The 14104-nt window shown below is 39.2% G+C and overlaps 2 protein-coding genes across 2 annotated transcripts in view; one reads left to right on the forward strand and one right to left on the reverse strand.

The window, feature by feature from the left end:
• Positions 1-961: 961 nt before the first annotated feature.
• uqcrh (ubiquinol-cytochrome c reductase hinge protein) lies at positions 962-5297 on the reverse strand. Its single transcript, XM_072683970.1, has 4 exons — positions 5167-5297; positions 4517-4549; positions 3395-3556; positions 962-1216 (listed from the first exon to the last, which is right to left on the reverse strand). Exons 1-4 carry the CDS (start codon positions 5209-5211, stop codon positions 1184-1186), a joined length of 273 nt encoding a protein of 90 aa, XP_072540071.1. The 5' UTR covers positions 5212-5297; the 3' UTR covers positions 962-1183.
• An 810-nt stretch (positions 5298-6107) lies between these two features.
• Positions 6108-14104, forward strand: part of faah (fatty acid amide hydrolase) — a 30811-nt gene continuing 22814 nt past the window's right edge. The window contains exons 1-2 of the mRNA XM_072683969.1: positions 6108-6846; positions 11624-11737. Of these exons, the coding sequence (XP_072540070.1) occupies positions 6670-6846; positions 11624-11737 (291 nt within the window). The 5' untranslated portion in view covers positions 6108-6669. The remainder of the gene's footprint in view (positions 6847-11623; positions 11738-14104) is intronic.

Raw genomic sequence — 14104 nt, forward strand, 5'->3', positions numbered from 1 at the left:
AGAAGCTAAAGTCCCTGGAAACACAGTTTGATCTATTGATTTGTTTTTGTATAATACTTAACTTCGGAGTTTAATCAAGCGTTTATAGACAACACACTATAGGAAAAATATATAAACATATTTTCTAATAGAAAATAGGAAGACTCGTTAAAAAAGTCCTCGTTGAGTTTTTGAGTTGGAGCGTGGTCTTAATATTGCAATAGACCTGCGTGACTGACAGCTCTCTATAACCGGCCAATGCAGTTTGTTCACAGGCTTTAGACAGAATAGTTCACTGTTTTATCTTTTTTGTTTTTACTTTAAATTGTGGTTGGACGTGATTTCACAGATATTTAGGCTTTACTGAGCTTTTGATATTTGTTAACGGAATTACCAGCCCGCCCGGCACCCATTTAGCTACTAGCTAGACCATGGGAAGATAGCTAGCTAGCTACTCATTAGACATACTTTGGACATTTACACTGCTGAGGAGCCAGGATAACTTCATGACTTCTCAAAGACTTTAATTTACATCTAGACTCACTTATTATAAGTAAGTACATAAATACATGTTATCAGTGACATAGCTAGTTAGCTAGCACATTAATCAGCATTTCCGTTTCCATGTCAATGTAGCTAAACATGCCAGAGTTAGCACTAGCAAGCTAATTGTCGTCTGTATATTAGCTAAATAGTAATTGTGTTTGCATGAATACTGTAAACAGTAAGTCAAATTCAGACTAGTCACATGTGTTTCATTATGAGGAAAATGACACTAGATTTGAGCCTTACAGCCTGATCTGTGCACCGTTTCACCCAGCCTTCATTGTGCCTAATAAAGTACATAGCCTGCTGTCTGTTCACTCGCATCCTGATCCTGAAAATATCCTCTAAATATTTAGTTGCCTTGAAATCATTTTATTTATCTCCCACCTGCTATCCAGTACAGACTAGCATTTAACTGAGAATCCGGACACCAACAAACAGATATACTTAAATGTTTATTTTAGAGATGTACACGTTACAATGTTGTATTCACAATTCATCAACAGAAACACACTGGACAAGCTGTTAGGTACAGTAGGCTGAACTGAAGAAACTGTCAGCAATCACATCACATCACATCACTGCATATAACAGCGGAGCGCAATATCGATACTGGCAGAACTTCAACTAGCTAAGGGTGATGAGGGTCTGACGGGCTTCATTTGACTGCATGAAAAACCTTGTGGGCCACCTAGAAAACAGAAAACAGATGAACACGTGTGGTGTTAACAGTGTTGAGGGTTCTCACTGGTTCTCACAAAAACAGCAAGGCTTTGATAATGAATCAACAGCATTAATCAGGTGTCACTCATGTTGTCTGTAGAAAAAAGGTTGAGGGTAATGTGCACTGCACCATAAAATCAAGACCAGTCGTCCTAAATGAAATCCTAAACAGACTTAGCAATGAATTCATTACAAATGATGAGTGTGGTTGGAGATAACCAAATCTTTACGCTCCTTATTGTTTTTCAGAAATGTATATTCTTTTTTTCTAAATTAAGTGACATAGAGGGACATGTGATCTTTATTATACATTCTCTTTAGCTCGCTCACAATGACAAGAGCACACGGCTTTGTGACTGAAGGCTTCTCTGCTGTTCTACGTCCTGTGGTCCTGGGGTTAAAAGAGTATGAACTACGAGACCCCCAGCTACCCCCAGTGAAGCACTAGGAACCTGTCTTCTGTATGACCAGAGCATGCCCGTTCTACGCGCCGTGAAGCCGTATACAGGCCAGAGTCTTTTTCCCAACCAGACGATGACATTAGATAAGAACTTCTTGTGTTCAGCTTTAAGTTGTGGGAACTGGGAAAGTGGACCCCCTCACGGTCATCTGAGCTAAACACTGCTGATGCAGTCACATTAATAGAGGCTATCCAATAGTTTTTTGTTTAATCATTAGTATTAAGTTTGATATGTTTTACTGACCAATGCTGATTCATTTTAATATAAAAAATGAGAAGTGATATGTTTGATCCTTTTGATTTACATATAATGTACATATGGGTATAATGGCTTTGACATTGTGTTGGTTAGGGGGAGAGGCATCCATAGCTGATCTCACCCCTCACTGTGCTTTTTTCTCTGTGTCTGTCTGTCTAATGCTGAAATAAATTATTCAGGTAAATTTTAAATTCTTTTAAATTTAAACTTTGACTCTTGACACATTCATTATGACTAGGACCTTTACAAGTTTTATCTTTGTCATGCTGTTGCAAGTTACCCAACAAATAAATCTGATTCTGCATTTTAAAATAATTTATATTCTGACAGACACGTCATATGAGACACAGTCTCACAAACACACACACACACACACACACACACACACACACACACACACACACACACACACACACACACACAAAAAGCTATCAGTTTGTATGAAACACACTTTAAGAGCTGAGAACAAAAAGGATTAAATGTCATAGCTGTCAGCAGGGTGGACTGCAACCATCTATGTTAGTAGTTACCAACCCTGCTTCTGGACATCTAACATCTTACAGACTTCCTCCAGCTCCAACCCCAATTAGTCAGTAGTCACCAACCCTGTTCCTGGAGATCAAACTTCTGCAACCCTTGGGGGACTGGGTTGATGGTAAAACCTGCAGGAGCATCTCCAGGATGAACTGTATCTAGCCAAGCGATGATCAGTCTGCACAACGCTGTAAAGTCAAGCCAGCTTTAAGCTTTGAATGAAGGCGGCACAGTGTCGAGGGCCAGTTGAGAAGAATTAGAGTAACTTCTATGAAGCCATAATTGTTCAATTAGCTGATTAATTGTATTACTGTTGACCAATGAACTGAAATGTTAATGTAGCAAGAAGTCATTATTTTACTCTCAGGTCAAGATCTGATTTTTTAAATAATACAACAGCCTTCAAAATCACAACCTCTATATCTAGGGGTCTTTAGATAGAGAAAGGCCCACTGAGCGTTTACTCTGATATGATGGACTCAGAGACCTAGATGTGATTATGATTAGTGGTTTTCATTAAAGAACAACAAGATTACATTAATATGAAAATTTCATAAAAGTGAGCCTCAGATTCACAATGGCTCAAATCCAACGCCAATCTTAAAGAAACATTTGTGCTAAGGCCCATAAGACAACTAATGCTTTAGGAAAGGAGAAAATGTAGCAAAATCATAAATAATGGCTGTCGGTCTAGTTATTGGAATTGTTATAACCCGTAACATGCCACCACCAAGTTCACACACATTCACTGATGCACATGTCTATGTGCTGCATGGCTTCAGGTCAACAGAACTGCAGTACAGAACAAATGCAATAAAATTTTATTCAATAAAATCAAATCTCTCTCCCACTCTCATATACTAAAGCCAAACTGAGGATGGTGGCCTACTCACACAGTGGTCACGCGCGTGCAGGAAGTCGAAAAGCTCCTCAGTGCAGTCCTCGGTAGTTTCAGACCGCGAGCCCACTCTGGTTTCACAAGCCTCTAGTTTCTCCCGTGCATGGACACAGTGCTCTGTCTCCTCACATTTCTGCCTTATCGTCTCTAAGGGATCCTACGACACATACACACAATAAAAAAAATATATCACATACTGCCGCCATATGCTGAAAGACCTCAGAATTGTGACATTTCACTGGAACGCATGCATTCATATTGCCAATGAAAGTTGCGGCAAACAAGTCACAAACAGCCCCCCCTCCCTGCTCCCCCTAATTGTACTTTTGCTACCTTTCTAGAGTAGGCTGCAATCTGGCTGCAATCTAGACGTCACATGATCCCTCCTGGTGATTTCATGGGTATGGTACTAGGCCTTGTGCTGGTAAACTGCAGCCTAACTTAACTGGGAGCATCATTCCAGCTTGTGTTCCCATTTAAGCTCTTTGCATTTAATCACAGGTAAACTCACAGGTAAATGTTTAGATGTGAGGAGGCTTAAAATGATGTAATTGTCCTGATCACAGTTCCAGGACAGTGAATCTGTAGACATTTTGATCAATCAAGGAATTCAAATAATCCGATGAGTAAATGACTTTGGTTAAAACAATGAAGGTCAGTCTTTATATCTGACTCCCTTAACCAGAGTGACTGACATGTGACTTCTGCTACACAAGTAGACTGATAGGAGTGTTAGGAGTCTTGCCCAAAGACTCTTATTGATGCAGCATGTTGGGCTTACTAGGCAGGGGGACAGCAAACCCTAGTCTGCCAGGAGGAAAGCGGGTGTGTTAACCACCACACTACACCAGCTGTTCAAAACCTATCTGCAGTAAAATCACCACCATCAGGCAGTTTTAATACAATCCTTGCTGATTACGTCTTAACTGTTTCTCCTGGCCTGGGTGGGCCTTCTTCAGCCCGGTTTGGTGATGTCGCCTGCACAAACGCACCTGATTCCACTGAACTGATTTAACACAGGTTTTGAGCAGGAAAATACCCAAGTGTGCCCAAAACTGGCCCAAAACTGGACCAATGTGTCTTAGAAACATTGTAAGATTGTGTTTAACCAACATACCACCATGTCTTCTTCCTCTTCCTCTTCTTCCTCCTGAATTCAACAATTAGAGAAAAAACAGAATACAATTATATACCGAAACTATCAGGGACCCTCTCTCTAGAAGCAGATGCCTTTGCAATGACCTTTCAGCTTCCAAAAAGTAACAATAATAACCCACACCATTTCATATACCTCTCTTTTTTTGGTTGATTTGCCTTGCATAGTCAGTGAGGAACGTACTACCAAGGTTACTGATAAAACTGAGAGCTGAGAGATTAAAAATGAAGCTGTGTGTGTGTGTGTGTGTGTGTGTGTGTGTATAATGATCCAAAGCACCCTGATCACTTGACTTAGGTTTTTCTACTGCACAAGAAGGCACCACCATACATCCAAGCAACTGACTGGAGAAACGTTTTGCTAGGTTATAAAGCAGCACCTATAACAACATTAGATCATACAGTAATGCACTGACTCATTAAACAGGTCAGTCTAAAGCCGGACAACGGGTTTCATCCGCTTTCATTGAATTCATTGCAAAGCCTAGCTAGCTTCAGAAAGGCGTCCGTGCTGCACCAGGCCTCATAAACCTCCTGTTCAGCTACGTTAACGTCTCTCTATCACAAACATCACTCCGTCGTTTATGAGCGGGACCTGATCTGAGTCCTTACCTCCTCTGGCTCTCCGTTTAGGATCATTTTGTCCTCGAACACCATGGTTTCGGCTGATTTGTCCTACAGCTCACCGCCAGCAGTAGAGGACAATGTGACACTGAGCGGAAACGTGAAGCAGGACACGAAAAGCAGAGCACCTGCAGTGCAGCCGAGAGGCGCTGGAGGGAGCTAAAGACAACAACCCCCCAAAATGAATGGAGAGAGTTCTGGGTCTGAATGAACTGAATGAACTGGAACAGCAGTGTTTAACAAGAGGCTTGAACTAATATATATATATATATATATATATATATATATATATATATATATATATATATATATATAGAGACTAAATTAGCCTGCAGCCCCAATTTGCATCCCCTCTTGGAATATCCACCCACATATATACAGCTATTACCCATAGATATATAGATGCCGCGTTGGGTCCTGTCCGGCACGTCAACTGCGCCGCCATCTTAGGGCGGTCATGTTAAAGATTGACGCGCAGATTGACGCGAAGACTTTTGATTTAAAATGGCATAAAACAGTGCGGCTTTTGGCTGTACTGCGAGAAGGGAATTCATTTTCACAAGTTACGACTTCTTTCATGAGGGATTCTGTTCGGGGGTTGAATAATTCTGAAACGGCATCAGTCATTACAAGTGGCGTTTTGTGTTGAATGTGGAGAAACAACTTGTTGTATTAGTACCTCTACTGAGCTCTTTAAATGTCTCTTTTTGATTAACCTAGTTTATTGCAAACCCTAACTGCTAAAACCTAAATTTCAAAGGATTTTGGACTTGTGGATTTTTGCCGTTGTTGTTTATTTATTTATCAGGCACAATGTTAACTCACAAAAATATAAATGTACCTAATTTGGCCAGCTAAAATATAAATAAATGCGTAATTCTAAATATTATACTCAGTATATTTCACCCAGTCACGTCCTATTTCTGTTATTGTTCTGTAACCATGAGCTGTTTAACTGTTTTAACTTTTCAGCTTTAAATCTGTCGAACAACAAAATCGGTGGAGTAATAAGGAAGTTCTGGCCGATTTAACCATGAGGACTCTTCATATCTCAGTACATCAGTACATATGTCTTCGTTTACACGCGGATCTTGACCGCTCCAACATGGCTGACGGGCTGACCCACCCACTTCTTCCGGACTACTAAACCCCTTTAAAGATGCGACTCGCATCTTTAAAGGAGGGACGGTCGTATTGAGCACGTGATTCAGATGATCTCGTCCTACTTTGTAGGGGATATTCTACAAAGCAGGGTAATCTGAAATACTTCACCTCAATTCACCCGTCCAGCTCGACTCTCTCATACCCGGTTCTGTCGAGGCAGATGGATGTGTTGTTGTTTCGGCAGAAAGGGCGGGGCCAAGATCACACCACTCCTTTCTCTGTAGTGACGTTAATAATGAGAGAAATCTTTTCTTTTAACCCACTGCAAACATTGCGAGTTCAGCACAGTGCAGTGCAGAGCAGAGCAGAGCAGAGCATCGGTCAGGCATGGATCACCAGTGGGCTCCAGTTGTGTCTGCTCTGGTATGTGGCGCCAGTGTCTCTGTGCTGCTGCTGAAGTGGGTCAAGCACCAGAAGGTCCAGAAGAAGATCCAGCAAGCCCAGGCCAGGAGAGATGCAGGATTCAGCCAGGCACGGGATGCAGTGTATGAGTTTAAGGAAAAGGTAAGGTACTCATCTGGCGTGATCACCTGTTACACTCGTTTCGAGATAGTCCTAAGGTAAACGTTAAATTGGCGTAGTCATCTGATACACAGCTGGGAAGGCAAAACACTAAGCTGAGATGCGATCAGCAGTTCACATGAATGAACTATGTTACATGAACACTGGGGTTAGCAATAACCCGGTACAGGGACATCGGTAGGGCCATGAACACATTCCTCTGTTACACACACACACACACACACACATATGTGTGTGTATATATATATGTATATATATGTGTATATATGTATATATATCTGTATATATATATATATATGTGTATATATATATATATATATATAAATAATGTGTGTGTATAATATAAATATAAATATATGTGTGTGTGTGTAATTCTAATCCAGTATATTTTACCCCGTCACGTCCTATTTCTGTTAGCGTTGTGTAATCATGAGCTGTTTTCGAACAGCAAAATCAGTTGGCTAATAAGACAGTTATGACCGATTTACCTTAGCAGGTACTATGTTAAAAAAAAGGTTCTTAACCCTGCTATTGCTTTTGTAATTTATTAGAAACATTTAAATTATAGATGTTGAAAGTGTCATTTGTTTTAGTGCTCTGAGGATGTTTGCAGTAGAGCTGCAACAAACAGTTATTTTGATTGAATAATCTATCGATTATTGAAAGTAATATTCAGTTAAGCAGCAACTGCCTTCCATTTCAGACACAGCCAGAGAGATTTGCTGAGACCGGTCGCTGGTTGAAATATAAATGCAATTTCTTGTAACTCATAATATCGTGTTCTGCCCTTTAGCAAAAAAAAGCCAATCGGCTTGTTGACGCTCTTGTGAGGAAAGCCCTTCTCCAGAGACATAACAAGCCGTGCATTGAGTGGAAAGCTGCAAACTATTAATGAGGTTTTTGTCTGATTTTTCTGATGATTTGAAATGTTTTTGAAACCGTAATCTGACCCTTAGTTTCAAATATTTTGTTCTCTCCCCCTTCATAGAGGAGGGAGCCTGGTCTTGTGTGACTGGAAATAACTGCCTGGCGGCGCAGTGGCATTGCAAAGATGGCGGCTGAGTGAATAGTGTCGTCTATATAAACTTCAGTAATACTCTCAGAGCCACTGGTTGATGATCACTTCCCCACTAGCAGCAGTAGTGAGCAGGTTAATTTTAAAACAGGCAATAATATAAGGCAGTCGCTTTATAGAGCTTTTCTTTGTCTAGTGAAGCCCGCATAATAAAGGACACAGTAATGATCAAATAAAGTGAGAACTTTAAGACAGGCTGCGTTTATAACAGAGAGTTACAATTACAAAACGGTCAAAAAGTGGAAATAAATGATAACAAATTCTGCAAATTCATCAGTAACACTAAAATGATACTTTGGAGGTCTGTGTGCAATTGCTTTCTTAATGCCCTTAATCTCAAAGGATGTGAAGTCAGCAAACAATAACTGCTTGAATTGGAAATCATTTTCAAATAGAAAACTGAAACTGTGCTGACATGAGAGACATAAAAAGTTGCACTACATTCATTTAATCAGAATGCAGGTATGAGCTTAAAATTACACCCAGGAACTGTTATGAAAGAATAAATTCAATGAGGTTTGTTTGTGAGAAATTCACCATTAAGAAGAGCTAACTTAGTAACCAGTGTACTGTGCTAGAAAAGCTGTGAATACATTGATGCGTTCACACTATCGGACATGAGCTACTTGTTCTTCCTGTTCTTGATAAGTGCGGAAGGTATGGGAAAGATTAAGACACACAGTGCCTGAGGTTGTTTTGAAAACATGTTATTATCACTGTAGTAGCATGTACCTAAAATATCAATTCACCAGATCACTTAAGTACAGAGTGGCCTCTTCCTTTTAGCAGATGAGGGCGGGTGGCGCTCCTGCTGACAATGAGGTAAAGCGTAAACTAGCTCAGTGACTAGTTCAAGGTCCAGACTTGACAACCTGGATGGTGGAGGACAACAGGGCCCAGAATCTACCACAGTTTCACTGCTCTAACAGACCCAATAAACCTGCCAATTAATAGGTGAGTTGAATCCAGTGTGCTGATTCTGGAAAGCTGCTTTGTGACAACGGCAGGTGTAAACAGCACTATACAAAAGAATTGGATTTGACTTGAGCAGAAAAAGCACAAAGCTGTCCAAGTAGTAATTTGCTCTTCACAGCCTTTAACACTGAAGACTGGAGAATGTAGCCTGGGGGGGATGTCTACACACTGATGGTGAGTGCGGGGTGGAAGGAGATGCCATAAATGCAAACAGATGGTGCCAGGAGCCAATGTGAAAGGTGTCAAAATAATTTAATAAAGGGGTCATTGAATAAATTCACCTTAAGTCAAAATATGCAAAACGATTTTACACCAATGAATGTGTATCTATGTACTATTCATATTTGGGCTAAATTGGCTTAATCAGCTTAACTGATCCCACATTTCTGTAGTATTGGAGTTCACGCAACTCATTCAGTAAGTAGTGCAGTTAGGCAAGCTAACTTGCCTTGTTTTTGAGGGGCAACAGGGAGTGTTGGACTGTTTACAAGAAAGGGTCTGGTGGCTGGAAGTGGAGATGGGTAAATTTCTCGCTGTATCTGAGGGTGGTGTGTGGAGGTGTGTGGAGATGGGGGACAGTGTGGCTTGCCCTTTGGGTATTGGTGTCTCAGGCAACTGATCACCATGGCTCTCATGCAGTGTCTGCAGCTCCGCTAGAGCATCCTCAGATGGTGGAGGGTGTTGTGTCTCTCTGGAGTGATGACATCAACTGATGTGTCTCCACTAATGGACGTTGACACTTTGACACGCTTGTTCTCTCTTTCCAAACAACAAGTTAAAAGTTTACTGCTGTACGTTTGACCAGCAGCTTTTAGTTAACATAGTGTTTCATCTAAGTAGCCAAGTAGATCTTGCCACACAACAGCAACGTTACAGAAGGACTTTTAGGAAGAACTTTTAATGGGAGCTTTTCCACAATGTAAAGAACAACTACCAGAATTATGTTTAAAAGTGAAAAAAGGAGAAATCTGAATTTATATTTGCACTATATATTTAAATGTTTGTGGACACCACTTCTAATGAATGCATTAAGCCACTGCAGCCATGTGTAAATGTATGCACAACATACACACAGCTGGTCTAGTAGAGGAGTATTGCCAATAGTAAAGGAACTCTCTGGAGCAGATAAACATGAAGATAAACATTAGACACTATACCCAGTGGCAGGTGTGAGCAAGAGAGGTATAAACCTCTCCCCAGATTAAACTTTGAGCTGTGGAGCAGTGGAACTGTGTTAAATGATGCTTCATCCTATACCCTCCCGGGACAGTAGACAGTTACACCAACAAAAGCAGGATAAACCAAACAATGAATGGAGGTGCTCAATAACCAAATATACACACACGTCTAATCTAAGAAGGTAAAATGCAAACTTGCTGTAATCACCTGTAACACACCTGAAAGGATAAGGCATGTTCTGAGCTGTACTTGTACTGGTCTGATGACCTGTTTTAAGTTTATTGACATGAGCTAGAAATAAGAGATAAGATGTGAGATCATATCTGTAGCTCACGTAGGAATATAAAATATGTAAAATGGCAGTTGAACCATGTGCATGCAGAAAACAGGATGCAGATTGTTATGAAAAGAACACCTCTCCAGCTGTTACACAAAGGAGTGGCATGGTCATGCTTCGATGGCATGGGGAACATTTTAAACTGACGAAAGGAAGAATGGAATCAAGTTACAATCCCAAAGTCAAAGATATCAAAGGGAAAGTTGATCATGCATGTAAACAAGTCACAGGAGTAGAAAACCGGCTCTGCAAACTGCATTAGAAAAAAGCATTAGAGTGCCCGAATAGATGCAAATTTAATTGTCTCAGGGATCTCGATAGGTTGAGCACTTTGTTCTCAAGTTCAACCTTTTGTTCATGTGGCCTCATGATCTGGGCCTGCCTTGCTACCTCATGGCCCGGATTCCTTGTGATCATTGAGGGAGCAATGAATTCAAAAGTGCATTTTACAGAAGAATGTAAGGGCAGCAGTCCATTACCTCACACTGAAGAGACATTTCAATGCAACAAGGGCGATGCAACAAGACAATGATCCAAAACCCAGTAAATCAACTAAAGAATGGTTGAATAGATTATCTGTGTGTTGGAATGGCTAAGTCAGATTCCTGACCTTAACCCTATTGAAATGCTGTGCCATGACCTAAAGAGGACTGTGCATTCAAGGCACCCCAGGAATATTGATGAACTTAAACACACATACAGATATAGAACTACTTGGTGGAGGTACTGCTAAGGGGAAATCTACAGGTTATCAAATTCAAGAGTTTTTTGTTGAGCCTGCACTGTGGCTGTTTACTCAGTGTGCTCAGTAAAAGACAGAGTAATGTCTATGTGTTTTTAGTTTAGTTGGATTGGATTGTGGCATTGTTGTCAACTATGTGTCGGGGGCGGGGGGGGGGGGGATTATTGTGAATCTGTTAGAAACGGTTAGAAAGCAGAAGTAATTTTAGGTTGCAGGGTTGCAACAGCAACCAGAAATACTGCACTGTTGTATCATTGATTCATTCACATACTTTTTTCCCTTAGAAGGGTTTCCAGATTGGTGGTTTTCCCACCAAACTAAGGTATCTTAAAAATCGCAGCTATGGTTGGAAATGTTTACTGTCATGGAGTCTGATACTGTGATGGCTAGCTTAACTAATATCAGCTACAAACCTAATTCAGATTTTTTCCTCTCTCTCCTAACTTTACAGAATCCTGGACTTGACCTGAGTCCCATCATGGCCCTTTCCCTGGCTGATCTTACTAGAAAGATAAGGGCCGGATCCCTGCAGCCTGATGCTGTGCTCCATGCCTACATGGACAAGGTTTGGTCCACTTACAGCTCATTCTCCTTCACAAATGTGTTTTGCAAGATATTTTTTTTACAGTAAAGCAGGCAAATGGTTAATAATGATAATGATGATGATGATGACGATGATGATGATTATTATTATTATTACTGTTATGAATCTTAGGATTAATAATTAGTGTAAATGTTAAGACCTATTACTCAGCAACTAGAATAAATTATTCACTTATCCACTATGAATTGTTGAGAAACTATTAGGAATTATTCAGTATAAACTATTAATTATTAAGTATACACCATGACTTAACTAACATGATGTAAATATTATGAATTATTCAGTAACTGTTAGAAATTATTCAGTAACTACTGTGTGCATGTTGCATGATGAACCTTCAAGGACGAGCCATATGGATGACTGATCAACTACGATCCATTAAACCTCTAGCGTCCACTATGAAATGCACCTTAGCATCCGCTGACCTTGGTTTTTTACGTGGCCTGCAACTTCGTGGCTGAGTTGCTGTCATTCCCAGTTCGCTTTCACTTTGTTATAAAACCACTGACTGTTGACTGTGGAATATATTAAGGACATTTTGCGATTGGACTTGTTGCACATTCTATCACAGTACCACGCTGGAATTCACAGAACTCCTGAGAGCAATATAGTGTATATTTCCCAGGCACTTAAGACACAGTTGTTATTAACAAGGGTGTAATTTCGAAATTTGCAATTATGTTATATTTACAGAGGGGATCTGATGGCATACTCCCCATTAATAAATAAAATTTTATTATGTATTTATTCTATTTTATCTCTCTTAGACAGCTCTGAGATTATGCAAGGGGGCTCTGTCCCTCTGCTTGCTTGTGTTAAGTAACATGTATTTTTATTGTTCTCTGATTTAGGCTTAAATCAAGCAGTTAACGTTTTTGGTTGAGCTGGCTAAATCTTCTTGCCTGGCGTTCTGAGCCAACAAGCACATTGCATTTGTTTACTGTCTGTCGTTTTTGAGCTGTGCCTCTACCAGAAAATGTGCATTAGTATTTTAGTTAGTATATTTTTGGTTATAGCTATTAATTGGAATTTAGGTCAATCTATCTCTGTTTTGTTTTGTTTTTTATTTATCATTTTTATATATATATATATATATATATATATATATATATATATATATATATATATATATATATATACACACAGTGAGGAAAATCAGTATTTGAACACCCTGCAACTTTGCAAGTTCTCCCACTTAAACACAGACAAATAAATAATGAAAAAATCATACATTGTGATTTCCAGAATTGTTTTAGATTATGTCTCTTACAGTGGACGTGCACCTAAGATGAAAATTTCAGACCCCTCCATGATTTCTAAGTGGGAGAACTTGCAAAGTTGCAGGGTGTTCAAATACTTATTTTCCTCACTGTATGTATGTATGTATGTGTATATGTGTGTGTGTATATATATATATATATATATATATATATATATATATATATATATATATATAAATGCCCTGTTTTTTGAACAAGAGTGTGTGAACAATTAAATTAATGATAGGAGACGAGAGAAACTGTCTTTAATGCTTTTAGTGCCTCCCCAAACCAATTTTATCACAATATTTAATAAGAAATTAAATAAAACAGTAAACTATAAACTGAAACATTGGGGGAAAATATTTTGTCAGAAAACAACATTGAAAGGCTCTATGAAATGTATTTTTTGGATTTATACAATTTGGCTACATGGGAGACAAAACAAACCCTTCCTGCATTTTCTTGAAGAATACTGCCTTACATAATATGACATTGAATGACCTCACACATACACAACCTATAGCTTCTTCTGAAAATGATCTTTTTTTTTTTACAACTTTACCAACTTTAACCGACCTGACATCTATAACTAATCTATATTACCTTCTTCTGTTAATGACTAATTTAGAAATACCAACATGCAGACACCTCTGTCCATGTTTACAACTTTATATGAAATTGTTTTTTATTAAAGTTCTTCTGTTTCTTTTCTTAAATGTTTATTTTCTTGAATTATATAAGTAGTGGCCGTGTAGAGAAAGGCATGTGTAAACAGGAACATACATTTTTGCTGGGTTTACAAGTTCCATCTTTAATCTATCTGCATAAATATATGAAACTTGAACCTCAACAGATTTGTGTTACAGCTTTTAGCAGTGCAGAGTAATTTGTTTGTTCTAACTAAATTACCATTTTCTGAACTCTTACAAACTACAAGGCCATCCTGAGTACACTGATGTGCAATGCCATTCAAACATTTGGGTACCCCTGGTGAAAAAGTAAATAAAATAATAAAATAAATGTGCATTATAGTCTAAAAACAAAATAAAAATAATGCTAAAAAAAA

Source organism: Salminus brasiliensis, chromosome 7 (assembly GCF_030463535.1).
Source record: "Salminus brasiliensis chromosome 7, fSalBra1.hap2, whole genome shotgun sequence".
NCBI classification, from domain to species: domain Eukaryota; kingdom Metazoa; phylum Chordata; class Actinopteri; order Characiformes; family Bryconidae; genus Salminus; species Salminus brasiliensis.